At 38.4% G+C, this 18,158-nt stretch overlaps 1 protein-coding gene and 1 long non-coding RNA gene across 5 annotated transcripts in view; one reads left to right on the top strand and one right to left on the bottom strand.

The window, feature by feature from the left end:
• LOC310895445 (uncharacterized protein) overlaps nt 1–9,325 on the bottom strand; it is a 71,102-nt gene extending 61,777 nt beyond the window's left edge. For 2 of the 3 annotated variants that reach the window (XM_083826858.1, XM_083826856.1), the window contains exon 1: nt 2,685–4,878. In XM_083826858.1, coding sequence (XP_083682984.1) covers nt 2,685–2,780 — 96 coding nt within the window. In that variant the 5' untranslated portion in view covers nt 2,781–4,878. Of the gene's footprint in view, nt 1–2,684; nt 4,879–9,189 lie in introns of those variants that run through there. The other variant, XM_083826855.1, reaches the window with a different exon arrangement.
• Nucleotides 4,889–9,427, top strand: LOC310895450. Of its 2 annotated transcripts, none has more exons than XR_014580697.1 (4): nt 4,889–7,742; nt 7,857–7,919; nt 8,684–8,741; nt 9,291–9,427. It is a non-coding gene; the product is annotated as an uncharacterized lncRNA (long non-coding RNA). The 2 variants fall into 2 exon arrangements; XR_014580698.1 differs by having other exon boundaries at nt 8,680–8,741.
• Nucleotides 9,428–18,158: the final 8,731 nt, after the last annotated feature.

Raw genomic sequence — 18,158 nt, 5'->3', positions numbered from 1 at the left:
GATTTATTGCAACACAAACTCGTTCTCAGGTAAATACCTGGGAAGGATTGTATCAACGTGAAGGGATATCTTGCCTAATTGCACACTCTTTAGCTATGTAAATACCGTTCTGTTCTTCATGTACATTTGTATCTTTGAGCTGTTCAGTACTTCTGCTAAGTAACAGATAAGCTTTCTTAAAACAGCACTCAACTGTTTCGTTAAAGAGTGAAGAGTGGCCTACATAATTTCCATTTCTATGTCAAGGATAAGAAAAATTTTAAATGTTGCTTCTCTGGCTGTTGTATCACAAATTCTTTCAGAAATTGAATATTTCATTATGGTTTCTTGCCATGACCTGACATCCAGATACATATCCTACATAGCCATGTGTGCAGATTAACCATGGGGCTACACCAGTCAGAAAGAAAAAAGTGCTGATGTGAACAGGTGTTTACTGTGGTCATATTTTGTGCAACATCATTTGCAAAGTACATAAATACACAAAGTAAAAATCACACCCTAACAGCCACTTTCGTTGTTCAGCATGCCCAAGCCTCTCTGTCCAGTGAGTCATAAGGCCCAAAGGGTCTTGTCTCTCTGCATACTTGTAAACCATGCTCACAGCTTGTTATCTTACTTATTTCTTCTGCTCACACCAACTGCTGCATTTGGAACCACTGTCTCAGACTGCATGGTCTGATTCTGCCCAGCTTTTGCTTTGCTTGATTACTGCCTTTCTGCAAGCAGCTAAAAACCTGTTCAAATATTCCTATGGCTTAGCCTGAAGGAAAGCTGTTTAGAACATTGTATGTCTTTACCCAGGTCCATTACTTTCTACAGATTCAAGAATAACCTGACGGAAGCCAATAACACCTTGCAGTATAAAAAAAATACATTTCTAAAGCAACAGCTACAAGCAAAGTAGTAGAGAATAAAACAACATAGATTTGTGCAAAAGGATATTTTTTAAACAATAAGTTACAAAAAATGAATGTTTTTTATCAATCATTTCTGTGATATGTGCAAAGTAGAGCAGTTAGGATGAGGTGTTAATTTGATCATTTTCCACCAAATGGCAGAATCAACACAATGGAAACCATGATGCAACCCTACCTACTGGGTATCTACCCACCTCTCAGCTTTTCAGATAATACAAAAACTTAGCTTTCTTTCATGACTATGCTGAATATAACCTAAAATTGGACAGATCACACCAACAAGCAAAAAAAAACCACAATCTTTCCATGTATTTTTAGCAGTCAATATATTTTCTTAGCCATTTCACTGGGAGCACAACCTACCAAATCTTACATAACACCACTTCTTGGTGCACGTAGGAAACATGACTCCACTATCTAATTAGAGATCTCCTGACAGCTCATCTCCACTAAGTTTCATAATTACTTAACTCCAAGCATCAGTAATCCTCACTCAGCAGTTCCATATGAGCCTTCTCACTAGCCATTGTTTATCTCATTTCTTTTACTTTCATTCTTATTTCACCATGTGCAGTAATCATAACAGTTTTCAGATACCCTTTTCTTTTTTTTCCCCCCAAGATGTTGCTTGTTGCTTTCAAAACTCTTATTCAAAAAAGCGCAGAAAGGAATAAATGACATTTGGGGTATTTCATTACAGCTATAACCTCAAAGGTAGGAGGTAAGAGAGAAAAGTTTAAAATAACCTATCTCCTCTTGTCCACAGAAACATACCATCAAATTACATATTTGTGTTCTGGTGGTAGATGATGTATTTACAGGGCCTCTTCTGCCTGTGTCCTTTAGTATAACAAAATACACTTTCTCAAAGTTTGTGCTATTTCAAGGATTGTTCAACATTGGCTTATTCTATGTCCAACAAACACATGATTTAAGCAAGCAATGCCCAAAAGAACGATGTACAAAAATCAGCACTCAACTTGATCTTGGAGTTCTTTGGCAGGTGCTCTACTTTCATAAGCACCAGTACAGGTAGAACAACTCTCATGGAGTGGCGTGTGTTGAGGGGGCGAGGAATTATTTTCATGGATCACTTGCCCTAACTTTCCAAGCTTGGTTCCCATTTATTTATGGAAACAAGTAGAAAACAGCATCTGAATCCAAATTACTGACATTGAGAACCACCACTGACTTTTCATACGGTACTGTGAATGTTGTGTGTGCTGTTTCGGTCATTTTTAAATCAAAAGAGCAATGTGTCTACCTAAAGTTCACGATGCCATTTTAGCAGTAAAAAAATTAATGGATACCAGTACCCAGTAAGACTTGAAAAGTAGAAAGCAAAAGTCTCTACCACCGCTATCATTTTTTAAGAGAACGTGTTTAAACCTCAAACACTTAATGGGAGCAGTGTATACTCCCATCTGCTTGGCATGTCTAAAAGACACCAAATAAATCTTGACATGCTTTTGGAGAATTTTATCATTAAATAGTTTTTACACATCATCTTGACCCTTAAACAGCTTGATGAAAAACAAAAATTCTGAGTATCGTCAAAGTTTTTTCCTAAGCTAAAAGCCCCTGAAATGACCTAAGCTCTATTTTCTTCACTTAAACAAAGGCAAACAAACAAAAAAAAGCTTTCTGAATAAATTAATTCTAATTAGGTAAGGAAAGTAAAAGTTGGGTGGTTCTGGCATCAGCAGAATCAAAGCACATTCCATTATTTAGCTAATACGAGCAATTTTGTTAAACAAACTATACCTTTGTTCTGTTAATTTTGGAAGTCAGGCTTTGGACAGATGTTCCCTGCTGGATGCAGACATGCCAGGGGAAGGTTACAGCCCAGCTGTTGATCATCACTTCTTTTCAGAGGTTGCTGCTCCCTCACATTTGCCAGCAGAGCTTGCTTATAGAAACACTCCTGAAGCCACTTGAAGTGAGTGGTGTTACTACTTAGACAGTTTAAGCTAACTAGCACAGCTGCTGGAAGAGTTCGTGCCTGCCTATACCTTTAAACTTCCACTGCTCACAAAACTGCAAGTTTCCACAACTTCTTGTCAGGGCAGAAGCTTTTCTTGCTTTTTTGTGTCGCACCACAGGTCCAATCTGAAACACCTCCCTTGAATATTTAGCCTTAAATGCCTCCTAATTAAACAGTGGCAATTGTGTTAAATGTGCTGGCTTTCTAATGAGGTTGAGACTAAGCCCCTCAGCCAGTGAACTACAGTCCTATTCCAGCCTAACTTTCTGCTTTCGTCAGCTTTCACAACACTTTTCCACCAAGTTCACAGTCTTAGAAACAAGGATGAAAAGTCCAAGTGATTTCACTGTGCAAGGAAATGCTATGTGACATATTTGAGGATACAGCATGCAGAAAATGCACCCCAGATCCAAAGATGTTGGGAGGCACCAGGCTATGGGCAGAATACTTTAGACACTGGCCTGCTGTGACACTCTAAACAAGCTCCTCACCTTTCTCTGCTTTTTGCAGAGTTCTTTGAAATCTGAGTGAAAAGTGCTATGTGTTTATGCTAATTATTAAGAACATAGATCTCCTATTCCTTGGAGGCATAAAACAAAAACAAACAAACAAAAAACCCTACATGATACAAATATTTAATCAACAGATAATTAGTAGTTGTATTTGAATGGTTCTGACTTCAGAATAATGCAAAGTTTATTTTCTCACTCTTTTATAAGTAATATGTAATTATAAGTAAATTCCAGTATATCTCCAATTAAAGGATGCATTGAATTTACAACTGTTTTTTGAGGGAGTATGTTTCTTCTGGCAGGATATTGACTGAGCTGCCTAAAATGTCATTCACAGCAGGCTATTTATGTGATGACGTTTCTATCCAAGTGAAATTGCTATGTCTAACACCTTTTTCCTCTCCAAGGAAAAATACTATTTTGCAGACAAAACAGGAAGTTATCCAAAGGTTTAAGAAAATAATTTGCTGTTTCTCTTCTTCAGTGTAGACCTACCTTACTTTCATACATTTGTCTCCCTCCACTATAGCTTGAGCTACAGACAATACTAAATAGTAAATTATATGCCAAAAATCATATTAAAAGAACATTACAGATACCAAGTCAATTACTCAAAACTTACAATGTTCCAAGATTTTCCAGACAATTGTATTTCAGTCCCCTTGGCATACACATTGCATGCAGGAATATGGATGACATGAGTATTTTTCCTGAAGCCATTTCCTCATTGAATGGGCAGACCAGACACTAATTATTACACACACGGATGTTCAACATTTTGTTTAATTCCTATTGCCCTCTCTGAGGCACCAGATCTTATTTACTGACCTGTACTCAAGACTTGCTACAAAGACAAAATTATGAATGTCTGTTGACTTTTCTGTCATGCCATCCTTGTACTATTTGAGTGCTTTGCAAACATGAAATGAATCCTTATGAAAGTCACGTGATTTTATGAATGGGATGAGCTTCCCTACATTTTCTCAGGTGAAGAGCTAAGGCATAAAGAGTTCATATAAAGATAACCTGGAAAATAGTAGTTATTAAGTAGCTTCACTTAAATCACCCCAATTAATTTACTTTCCACCGTGTCTCTTCTGTGTTCCTACCTCCGAATTATTGAGTGCCTTCTCTGTTCCTTTTGCAACAAAATGGAAAGAAACAGTTCTTTTCAACACATTTCTTCTAAATTTGTTCTCAAGTCAAAAAAAAAAAAGCTGTTTTTTTCTGAGGCTTTAGATACAAAAATTCAGTCATATGCAATCTCTCAGTCTGTACATTATCAAGTCCAAATTATATACATTTGACAAATTTATAAGCAACTGAAAACAGGGCCCTGTGATGAAAAGTGTCAAGCAAGCTTAAGTATAGGTGGCATTCACAGCTTCACCTATAATTAATATCTCCTCTGAGGAGACTGCCTGCAAACCAGGTGAGGCAGGCAGCATACAATGACTCTCTGTATACCTACACAAAAGAGCGAGGCTCCATTAAGATGTCTCATTCATTTCTCTGATGATCTGAAACAAACAGGCACTAAATGACTTATACTGTGTAATCAGCGTTTAAAATCATAGCAGAGAATCTGAATACAGTACATAGGCAAAAATGAACATCTAAACCCTCTTTCGCGTTCCCACATATGAAACACTAAGTTGGGGAATGATAATTGCATTAGGAAGCCAGAGAGGAAAACTTCACTTGCAACCAAACCATCCAGCTATCTAGCTCAGAAGTAAGTGACTTTGACCCAGACAGTTTTCTCCTGGTAAGTCATGGCTAGATTTGTCTGGATACAGCCAACAGTAATTACCAGATACTTCCTCTTACCAGACACTTCCTTGACACTACTCCATAAAAGAAAAGACAAGAAAGGAAAAGGCATTGTCTTATTCTGCTAGTGTTTCTAAAGCCAGCTTTTCTCCAATTTGGTTCTCATGTGTCCGTGGACTACAAGAGTAAATCACTGCTCTACCACAGCACGTTTATTCAAAATACTACAATGTACTGTAGTTCCATAAAAAACTAAGAAGCCCTTGATAATTTGGAACTGCATAGTATGCTACTGCATTTAGCAGAATCGCTAAATAATAGTAAAACAAAATCTGTCATTAATTGAAGAACTGTTTTATCCCCCTGACCATGTCCTCCCATCCCCCATGGAAACAGAAGGAAGCATATAAACAGTTAACATGTTTTTTATGGAAATGAAGACCAACACATTCAACTAACTAGGTTTTTTCCCCCCTTTATTTAAATCAGGAAAATATTTTTTAGCACTCGTTTATGTTTTCAAGATTGTCTTGACATCTGTTCTTAAAAAAAAAAAAACAATGAAAGGCATACTTTCAACTACAAACACTGATAAAATATGGTAACACGCTGTTTTTCTCTGCTGCAGAACTGCCAAGTAATAAGGATTTGCATGACTAAGCTTCTATTATGCTGACATATGCAGAATTTAGGAACAACCATTCTTTCTGGTTTGACAACACTTAGAAGAGAAACACTCCTTTCACTGTCCTCTAGGACGTGTTAGGCCTCAGACAAGATGAACAGTATCATTCAAACAAATCAATTTTTAAATGGACATTTAAATGCCGAGTTCTCTTAAGCAGAGACACTTGGATAGCAACCTTATTATGTGAGCTAAAGGTCACTAGGGATTTGACTAACACTTTCAACACACAGTATTTCATTTGGCACGTCTCTACACAGAAACTGCCACACCACTTGGAATCTATGTCTTTGAACCTAAATGTTTAACTAAGCTTTTTCAGGCACCTTTACAAAATTCCTGAATCTGTGATCAATATATTGGATTTAAATAACATCCAACTAAAGCATAAAATATCGGCAAACATTTTCAAACATGGATATTTAAGGTTAGTTTCAAAATGATAATTACCATTGGCATACTTTCCTCTGGGAGCAGCACCTGCAGGTCCAAGTAACTTGAAGTGAAAGGCAAGTGCTCAGCCACCAAGAGAAGTATTATTTATCAGCCTAATTTTAGGTGTAGATTTTAAAAAGTTGCCATCTTTCAGAGTGAATTTTCTCTTTGTTTGTTTACTCAGCACCTTCCATTGTACTGCACAGTATATCCCAACTTAGATTTCAACGTAAATCACAACAGAATGTAAGGAAAATGCAATTTTGAGCTAAGGCCCTCAGTGGTGATAAGGCACCATTTCCTTCCTAGACACCCAATCCATACCACAACCTGCAGCATCCATCCAAATGGCTATATCCATCCATCCAAACGGCTATAAGCTCAAATGTATCTCCTACCTATCTAGAGCATCTAGTGACCACATACCAAGTAAGACGTATCCTTATGATTTCTCCTGAAAATATATGGTATGTTGTTAAAGATAAAACTGTCAGTTGCAAAATGTTTTGAAACTAGCTACCAGAATGTAACTATTTTGTCATATCTTACTTAAACCTTGTGTAATTGCCTGGTTAGGGTGAACAGTCTGTAGATGCCTGCAAGAAAGAAGCACTTCCAGGGAAAGCATATGAAGCCCACATTTGTAAAGATGCAGGAAGGGAATTAGTATTCATTCTATGAACTACTTCGCAGGAATTAGATGGGAAAAGAAGAGAAAATGTCCAGAATTTGAACCAAACACACGAGAAACACCAAAGGAGCTAATTCTGGCAGTACAGGTTTTCGTGCTGCGCTCACGAGTTGCGCACGTCACTCTCCACCTCTTGCAAGGAATTAAATGGACTTTAGATGGTGAGTCCAGCTCAGCTGGCTATTACAACTGTTGACACAACGATTCTGAAAGTTACTGGAACTGTAATTAAAGTGTGTGGCTGGGAGGGAAAGGCCACTGCTGCACAGCCCAAATGCATTGCTGGTGCCATGGCACATTTGACATCTCACTGCTGTATTCTAGATAAAACTTTCATTCATAGTAATCACTGGCAGCCATTTTCAGCTGAGTTCTGTAAGTAATGAGCCTTAAATGACTGTACTATCTGCCTCCTTCCATCTGTTTACCTCTTCCCACTCCCTCCCTCTCAGGAAACTTTCTAAGCTGTTGGCCAACCCAAATTAGTGATTGCTCTGAGGGAAAAAGAGGCAGAGCTCAGCTGTTACAGTTGGCAGCAACCAATTGGCCAGCTCGTACTGGGCACACAAAGTGCTGAGCTAGACAACACGCGTGCTGGTCTTTATGTAATGGCATGCCATAAAAGAAGTGCGGAAAGGTCAAGGTAGTGCACCAAGATGGGAAGGGGCAAAGGACGCACCAAGCCAACGGAAACCACATTTTATGAGCTCCACTGGCTGTGTTCTAGTGGTGATTCTCTCCTGTAAGTTGTTTGCATTTGGTACATAAATACTGATATCACTGGTAATGTTAGAACAGCACAAGGGAAAACGCAATGATGAAAAACCAGATTTGCTTTACTTGTGACCCATTACAGGTGACCTGGAACAATTAAAAGATGGATATGGCATGAGAAATACAAGAAATCCAGAATAAGGAAGTAAGTCATAGTGCATAATTCCTTATGAGAGATTTGCAGGTACGTACAAAATTAGGGTTGTTTTCTGCTTTTTTATTTTCTTTTTTTCAGCTTTTCAGCAACTTATAAAGTATTATCTTAACACTGAGAATAATAATTTCCTTTAAAATTCATCAGCTGCTAGCAAGTGTCCAGAAGACAACACAGAATTCCCTCCTCTCTCTTCATTGCCCTCCAGGACCACTCTCCTCAAGCACGAGTCCTTTGTACAAAGATTTAGGTTGAGAAGCCTACACTCGCAATCATAAGAAAATCAGATAAATAGGAATGGAATTAACCCATGAATTAATTATTTGGTAATACTGTCTTCTAGATTAATGTCTCTTGGATTATCTGATGAATGCTGCAGTTAACTAACTTTCTTTTGATCCTCCTACTGGGAAAAATAGAAAGGATGAGATAGCGGGGGTGGAAAGATAATTACGCTCGAGAAGATGAGAGCATCTTATCCATACTAGGAAGGTTAAACTCAAGTAGTTCCTTCTCAAAACTCCTACTACCATGTGGGGATGCCAGTGTGAAGTTGTTTAGCCAGTTTCAATTTAGTAAGTGTTCTCATGCTCTTGCGACACCTGGCATATGGTAAATGCATTGAGACTTGTAAAAAACAGTGATTCATGGTTAATCATTCAGAAAAGAGTCAGAGATTCAAGGTAACCTTGTATTTCTGCAAAAAAAAAAAAAAGTTTATCTACACCCCAATTTTTATCTGTTTTATGAGGCAGAAATTGCAGGTGAGATTGAGAATAGAATCTGGACCCTCATTCATTTTACAAAATTTTGGTGAGTGTCATTTACTTAAACCCACACTTCATCTCTACACTATTTTGTATGGTGAACTATGGAGATTCAATAAGCAACCGCATGATTAGGAAGATCTTCTGGCATCACGTGCACTTTTCAATGCTGGGCTTAGCCTTAAATGAACTTCATCCACTGGCTGAACTGGATCTGTTCTCTTTTGCACTGTAAAGGCTGAATTCTGATTTCCTGGTTTGAGACACATACACTTTTCACCAAACAATCACATTGCATGTGCACCTATTCCAAAAAATTATTAATTTGTATTTGTATAAGGAAGATTTCAAATAACTTTTTTAATTGAAAACTTGCCACTTTACTCTCCCACGTGTGATTCTCCATAGTTAAATCTCAGGGTCTGAATTTCACACTTCAATACCTCAGACAGGCTATTTTACCATAAAAAAAAAAAGGCATGTTATTTCCTCACCTTGTTTAAAATAGCTTCAGTGCTGCTCCAAGCTTAGCAGAAGTGATGTTCAGACTCAGCAATCCCTGCTGCTTTCTTCCTGTCTCATCAACTCTCTTTAGCACCACCAATGAAGAAATCAAGAAGACAAGCCAGCCAAAGTGAGGTTGACCCTGTGGAAGAAGCGTGGCTCTTAAAAGACACAGAAACGGCAGGCATAACACATAGAGATTAGGCAGATTGAAGAGGGGGATGAGCAGATTCCTGATGAATTAAGAAGCAGCTTGGAGGGGGCATGTCATGGGCATTATGGAGAGAATACCTAGGAAGTGAAAGCATGCATAGCTGTGTAATGGGAGCCTAAGGTGAAAGGATGAGCAAAACCACCAATTCATTAAGCTCTGAAGCAGTGAACCTGCCCTGTGCTAACCCTCGAGTAACACAGATAGGTCCTCCAGGCTTGTTGTTATTCCCTGTGAAAGCATAGCATTTCTGTGCTGAGTTATCAGTGCATCGAAGGCTCGGAACAGAGCAGTTGCCAGGCTGCCTTTGGGAGCAAATGCAATAGCACCAGAAACTCTCTTCATAAGGTACTAGCCTTGCACTGGGAAAAGATCAACTCCCAAGAGACTACGCGTCCACATATTGCAGATACAAAACACAGAGCTAAGGATTATAAAAACTCGGACAGCCTGGGTAAGCCTTCATGAATTCTGGCAAGCTTTGGATGTGAAACCATAATTCACTGGTCTCAGGCATAGTTCTGCTATAAATTAGAACTGAAGAAACATCACCAAAAGATAAACAATATTGTCAATTCTGTTGCTTAGCTCCTCTTTTCGTTGCAGCACAATGCATGTGGCGTCAAAGACACTGCAGAAAAATGCACTTTTTAAAAAAAAAATCCTGAAAATTGTACTCCTCCCCCTACTTCATCAATTACATTAATAACACCATCGCTATGACAGAATACAGACTTTAAGTGAGCCCTAAGCTTGTTTTCAACAAATTAAAGCCTGCCAGTAAATTAAAGCATCATATACAGGCCAGGTATAAAGTTCATCCAGGCTAGCAAAAGTACTAGTAAACATTACTAAATTCAGTCTCCATGTGCAGAGCACCGATTTTATTTCCTTGTATTTTGTTAACAATGCAAAATACCGAGGGCATTGTTTAAACATATTTTCCAAAGAATACAGGAAAAGTTGGAAAATGAAGAGACAGATGATGTGATAGGGAAGAAGTTTACATTTACATCAGTTATTCGCACTGCACCTCCTGGTTCTCTGGAAAATGTAAAAAGCAGGCAAGAGAGTTGCATGGGGCAAGACAGCAAGAAGCACATAAGGCTGGATTTGTTCAAAAGTGCTTCCACAAAAGAAACAGCCACAGGACTATCCAATCCAACCTCACATCTGCTTCCAATTTTATAGTCTTCTGTGTCTTTGATGAAAATCCAAATTTTCCCAAAAGGAATTGCAGCAAAGTTGAGTAAAGAAAGGTCTATTGATAAATCTAACGCATCTTTTAGAAGAGTGGGATGCTTCAGGGACTTGGGGGGTGGGGGGTGGCTGGAGGGAAGAGGTTTGTCTCATAATGTTGTGTTGCAACTCTAAAGCTCCCTTTCTAACCTAAGAGGCAGTCTGTTTGGCAGTCTGTTTTAGAGAAAGACTGAACTAGAGCCTCCAAGCTAGCTACTTTTCTTGTCACAGTCCCCCAGGCACTTTAGACACTCGCCTCCAACTAAGCAGATGTAGTCTGAGACATTTTGTGTGTACATATTTTTAAGCAATGTGAGGTAGCACACGTCCAAATCCACTTGACACCAGCATGTCCTTTTGACACCCTCTCCAAAGGGAGCAGCAAACAAAGAGCAACGCTTCAATGATAAATAGTGCTTATTTTATTACGCTTCTTTCACAGATACCCATAGAAAACTCCATGTCCTACAAAGAGCTCTACTCAGTTCTTAAGGTTATGTTAGCCCTACCTAGTCCTCATCCCAGCAACTTATTTTGAACTCCTGGCCCTTTCAAAGTTAATGGAGATTTGCCACAGAAATCAACAGGGGAAAGACACACACTGCTCCTGTTCCAAGGCACACAAACCATTTGGGGTGTTGTCTGTCATCACCCCACTATTTTCTCCCCTGAGGCCTTGTTGTCAGAAACAGTCCCCAGGTGAGACGGGACACAGCCAGCAACAACAAACCTGCAGACACATGGCTTTTCAGGGGGACACCAAAAGTACTATAAATTGCCATCCAACACAATTGGGCCAGAAATCTGACTGGCAAAGGATGTAAAAGGATGCACTTAGGTCAGGGGACATGTGCTCATTAATTTGAAGGCTTAATTTCACCCATTAAAGTGAACTGTCAGGTAAACTATACTCTGTGGACTCCTGTGGGATTTCCTGCCTTCTTAAGTTATTTGCAGTTTACCTATGAGCCCCGTCTGAATGCATGAATTGAAAATAAAATACCTTACGAGAGACACAGGATAAACAGTCTACATTATATGCTGCCTCCACTGCCAAAAAAAAAAAAAAGTATTGGTTTTAGTGTGAAAGCACACCTATCCTTCTAACACACAAGAGGAGGAAAGGCACAGTACTCTGATGAGATAAGACCAGGTCAACTACAAAACAAAGGCCTTAGTGCTGATCTTACCTTTTTTGCAATGTAAATCTCCAGGGATTATACAAGTCACCCCGCTGTTTAAGAGTGACAAAAAATACGCAAGCAGCCCCATAACTTTTTCTTTTCTGCAGCCAAGACAAAGCCATTCAGGATGTGATACTAGTGCTAATTTACTTAACATAATTTCTTATTTGAGCACCTGTCTGGGGGTATGCAGAAGCACTGGGACTGGATAATCCACTGAATGATCTTTAATCAGACAGTAATATTAGGTGCTAATAGCTCCGATAAAGGGGCTGTTTAACCCAACTGTTAAAACAAAGGCGTGTCTGCCACAACGACTATTTCAACAATGCATTTGCCAGTCTCATTAATTAAAACTAATTCCTTGCAGGCCACAGAAAGCACAGAGTAAACCCACATGGAAAATGTCTAGGTTCTACCATGACAAATCACATTAAAGAAAAAAAAAAGGGGGGGGGGATTACCCTAAGGCGATGAAATTTGTCTCAGAAAATATACTCTCTTGGAAATTCTCAAATTGTAAATTCACAGCAAAGCTAAAAAGGCCTTTAATAGAGCCTTTTAAATGTGTAACTATCTATGTCTCTGTCTTGTGACTAACTATATACCAGTCATTAAAAGCTTCTAATAATTCAAATACAAAGCACTGGGTTTTGCTAAAAGTCCTGATGTGATAATTATTTGCATATCACTCAGATTATTGTCCAAGACTAGAGTGGTTTAAGTGAAACAGCACAGTTGGTAAATCTCCTAGACAGGTTAGAAGGATTTTCTCCTTTTCTATCTCTAGAGTGTAAATAATTCTCATCTGTATATTTATCAGGCTATAGAGGGATAAATTCTTAACACCATACAGCTTTCAGGCATAAAACTTCTACCTAGATCAGCTGGAAGACCTTGACTTAGATCATACCTACAGATTATGGCTTATTCTTAGGAAGCTTTGGAGAGTTGGAGTTAGATGATCTTTAAGGTCCCTTCCAACCCAACCCACTCTATGATTCTATGATTTTGGTTTTCAGAAAAGTGTTTGGCTTTCCAAATATACTAAAAGGAATAAAATACTAAAAGAAATACAAGAAAAAGAACTTATTTAGGCACATCAGTACTCCAATAAATCCCCAATAATAGTTTGTTTAAGAGGTAAAATGCATCCAGTTTAACTCGGCACTGCTTCTCCTTATGGAGGCTACGAAAAGACAGAAAATCATCTTGGAAAATATGAAGTTATTAAACACGAATCTAGATCGCAAAGCTGTACTCAGATGTGATGGTACAGACCCGCATGCAAGACCTGTAAGTGTCAGAACCTGGAAGGGGCAGACAAATGAGTATTATCAAATAGGCATGTTCCAGAAATCTGTGCAACGCTCAAAAACTCTTCTGATAGAAGGTGAGCAGTGGTCATAATCTTCAAAGATTAATATTTTAAAGCTTTCTTGCCAGAAGGTCAGTTGCTGTTATGTATATCTAGGGGTTCCAGGGTTAAGAATAAAAGCCATCTGTACACAGTCCTGGGCAACATGGTCTAGGTGGACCTGAGTCAACAGGTGGTTTGGACAAGATGACTTCCTAATGGCCCTTCCAAACTCAACCATTCTGTGAAAAGAAAAAGAACAGGGAAAAAAAAAGTGCTACAAGGTGGTATTCCAGCTATTAACACCTATTTCACTGGGAAATAAAGATAGGAAGCAGGATGTGTAATTTTTTTGAAAATGATGCAGCAATGTTCCTGGAGCTCCATTCACTCTGACCATGTTAGCCCTAACTCCACGTAGTTAGTTAGGAATGTGAGAAAACTTTCCTTTACAGGAGTCTTGCAAATCTTTAGTATTATTTTAATGCAGTTTTGTTAAGTGAATTATTCATTAACTTGATACCCTTATTGATTAATACAGGCAACTCCCACCAAAGTCAATTGGACTTCCGAGTGCTAATCAATAGCAGCATTTAAAGGGATATTCTTCCTTGGCACATGGAAACTGACATAAAAAATGATAAGAAATTCCTTGCAAGGAATTATCTTGATAAAAATCAGGAAAAATAAAGATAACTTTTTATTATAGTTTTTTTTTTTTTAAGCCTGATTTACATTATGCATTACTAAAATTAGCCTGACCTCTGGTTAAGCTTTCATAGGATATAATTTGGTCTCTGACTTGCATTATCAAGTTCTTCACCACACAGTCTTCTAAATACTCTGAAAATGCATTTATTCTGGAATATCTACTCAGTTCACAAAATAGAATAACTGTTCTAGGACTTAAAAATCATCTTTATTCTCAATCAGTGTTCATAGAGGAGACTTTTGTAGAATCCTTTGTCATACAATAGCTGTGTCAGTTAGTTTCCCCACTTAAGTATGTCCTAAACTTAGCTGGGCAGAATTTTAAACACTTGTTAGCAGAAAGCCGGCTTTTATTGTTTTATTAAGGTTTACAAGCCAATCATATCCTGGTTCTTGGTAAATTTACAGCCCATCATTCAACGGATTGTAAATCACTATATAGAACTGTAGTAGCCAGGCCCTGGATTGAGCTATTTTATTGTTTGGAAGGCAAATTCATTTCATCCTGGAGTTGATTTTTTTTTTCCCCAAAGAAAATGCATTGAAGCCACTCGCACTGTGACTTAACAGAATCTTTGTATTTGTCAATAAGGTCGTGCAAGTGTTGATGCCTTCTGGAAGTAAACTTCTGTTAGCAATGCCGTTGTCATTCATTAAAAAGAAATACTATCTTAGAAACTTAAAAAGCATCACAATTTTCCAGAGCGCTTTCATTCAAGAATAGTTCTATTATCTTGCACTTTTTCTTGATACCAACTCAATGCTGGTAAACCATGGCTAGACTTGTGTGACCACAAACACCTACCTATCATGAATTTCACAGAATCATAGAACAGCTTGAGTTGGAAGGGACTTCAAAGATCATCTATTTCCAACCCCCCTGCCATGGGCAGGGATGTCACCCACTAGATCAGGTTGCTGAGGTCCTCATCTAACCTGGTCTTGAACACCTCCAGGGATGGGGCATCCACAGCTTCTCTGGGCAACCTGTTCCAGTGCCTCACCACCCTCTGAGTGAAGAATTTCCTATGGCAAATGGGTGCCTCAGTGCCTCTCAGAGAGGAGTCTCCAATGACTAACACCCTTTGTGCCTTTCTTGCGGTCCACTCTCCCTTGTCCTGAGTATCTTTCAAATGCATTAGTCCAGGGCTAGAAGCTTGTTTACCTTCCCCTTGCCGTTCTGAAATAAACAGCACATTTATGGCCAACAACAAGTAGCAGAAACTAGAGAGAAAGATTTTGGCTCTTTTAAATCCCACCTATCTCTGTCAGCATGAATATTTTCTGGAGACAACCACTTATCTTTGTTTTAAAGCCATGTTTCAACAGTGTGGCAAAGATGCAAGAACTCTTCTTTGGCAACTGGCAGTTTCTAATCAATTTTGAGGGGAGAAGATACATATCTTTTCAGATGCAGGTATATACATGAAAAGAAGAAGGAAAGTAAGTTGTCCTGGAATATACTTGGATGTTATTTGATTTAAAAAAAGAAAAAAAAAAAAGTTAGTTAGAACTGCAAGATGACACGTCTGCTTTCCATCCAATTCTAACCCTTTACTCATCAAAAAGTAACATACAGGGAGGTCCAGTGCATTAGCCATTTTTGTCCTGCAAAGCAAACATGACTGGTCTACCTAAATTCTTGTGTTTGGATTTTGTAACTGGAAATACTGGTCGAAATTTTCTAACAGAATGATTTCCTGTCAAAACACTCGAGCAAGAGCCTAAGGATAGCAAGCTTCCCGGTTCTCCTGGCATCATCATACCAGGCAGGCAACTGGAGGCTGTCTGTCATTTTTGTAAACTATGAGAAATGCCAGGTGTGGAAATGGTTTAGTATACGCCAGATGCGGTGTTACAGAATATACAATAGACAAAGGCATTCTGGCTTCAGAGTGTGCTTTTCCCCCATTCAAAATGAAAACCTTTCCCAAAGTCAAGCTTTTCCTTTTCTTACTCAGTTACAGTATACACCAATGCACAGTCTACTTAAAAGAAAAGCTTCATTGACTGCAACAATTGAAAATTACACAAATAACATTTTAAATTACAGTCTACACAAAGCCCTCTCTCCGCAAAATCCTTTGATGGCTAACTGGTAATGCTGAACTTCCTTATATACCCAGAGCATGCTCCTGAACATTGTTCCTTCATGTTGTGAAAGGGAACCTTTTCAATCCTGCCAAATTCATTTGTTTTAGTGAATTCCTGGGCTTTTAGCCCTCTGGCTAAGGGAGTCCCAAAGGCTCAGCAGGAGACAAAGGCAAGGTGCTCAGGTCCAGGAGTGCTGGCTTTGTGTTAACAACTCTCAGGTGACAAATGAATGCCTTATCTTAAGTCATCCTTTCCTCTGACTTTTTTGGGGGGAGGGAGGGTTAGTTGGCTAGCTGGTTGGCTCGTCTTCCAGGAGCCTCAATTAAGTGAAATCAACATATTCTTAGAATTAACATACAAAATCCAGGGTAACATAAGGTGTTCCTACATTATTCCCAGACTTCAATAGAAGATTCTGCATTCCGTAATCAAAAAAACAGACTCCTACCAGTATAAATGATGGAGGTGGTGGACTTGTGATCTAAGCACGCCCATGCTCCTGGGAACTACCACTGAAATAGCAAAGTAAACCACTGAAGATCACAATGTTAAATGCACTGTGGTTTACACAGTCTACTGCATTCTTTGGCTACAATTTTAATAGTTTTGATTCTACCTGTCTCCTTTGATTTCTAATGTGGGATTTTCATGAGTCTGGATGCATTTGTGTGCAAATTGGTATTGCAAACACACAGACTTTGTGCTGAAAGTGCCATAGTGTTTTTCTAAGAGTATGTTATAAAAGGCGTTGTTTTGTTTTTCCCATCCTAGAAAACAATCTCATATATACATATACAGGTAAACATTCTGGAATCTTATCACAATTCAACTGCCCTCTATCATTCTTTCATTACTTGTTTCACAGATAGATAAGTTAAGACATCCATGGATCTATCTTGACAGATAAAATATGTAATATAAATATTTAACGTAGAAAATATATCTCTGATGATATTGTGTAGTAACTCAGGCATTTGATTTTGATTCTGAAGCTTTTAGTAATTTTGTACTGCAAGATATTTATGCCAGTGTGCATCCCTAACTGCAGCAGTAATTCTTAAATTTTTAGTAGTGCTAATGAAAAAGAGGTTATTTCTAGCCTAATTTTGTATCCCAAACTATGAGAGTAGATATAGTCCCAAAAATACACCAATAAAATATATTATGACTTATTTTATCATATGAGGAATACAAATCAAGACATGTAGTTTACACATAAATGTAGCTATCTCTGAATTAGAATTATTTTTATTTTAGCAGTTTTCTATTTGAGGTCTTGGCTTTTCATAGGATTCTGCAAGATCCGTGTTCTTTCCCTGCCTCTCCCCTTTCTTTTACTGTGTAACTGCTTTATATAAAGTGATATTTGTATGCCAGCAGGTAATATGTTTATGGAGTAGTCACCCAGACCTGACAAGTACTGTAGTGTATTTCTTTTGAAAATTGCCCAAGGTGGGGTTATTTTATCTGCTTTGACAAATTGTATATGCACTATCCACATTACGCTGTCACATCTACCTTAGGTTCATCAGTATCTTATTACTGATGCTGTTGTTTTTAAATCCAAATACAGTACAGGGAAAGCAAACAAGCACACAAACAAACCTATCTCAGTAATAATTTTAGAAACGAAGCCTAAAACAATGACACTGTGCTATAGCCTTGAGTGATTTCTTTTTATTTTTTTTTTTCCTAAGTTGTGTTCTAATTCTTCAGAGAACAGAGAGGGGAGCTTTGAAAAGGTGCTAATAGACCATGAATTTGCAGCAGTGTAGTTCACAGCTAAACACACTCCCACTTCAAGCTCAGGCAGGAAAAATGAGGGCACCACAGAAGTGAATTAAAAATCAGACAAACAGTCCCAGCAACAATCAGGGCAGTAGCAGCTTATAAGATCAGCCTCATTTGGCAAGATGCCCATCATACCATGACCTAACATGGCCATGGCAGGAGGATATCTTATGGTTTACAAAAAAAGGATGGGGCATGGGGTAGTAGTGGGGAAATAGAAGCAAAAGGAACACCTTTTAAGCCTATGTTGAATTAACTTGTTTTACGGAACAGTGACAATAAACTTTTAGGTATTTTAGATGTGATTGGAGAGTTTATCTATAATTTATTTTCTGCTGTATATACATCTTCTCTCTGGAATAGCTGTGCTAC

The sequence above is a fragment of the Anser anser genome, assembly GCF_964211835.1.
Source record: "Anser anser genome assembly, chromosome: 2".
Lineage (NCBI taxonomy): Eukaryota > Metazoa > Chordata > Aves > Anseriformes > Anatidae > Anser > Anser anser.
The sequence above is the reverse complement of the archived record's forward strand: the minus strand, read 5'-3'. Positions and strand labels throughout refer to the sequence as shown.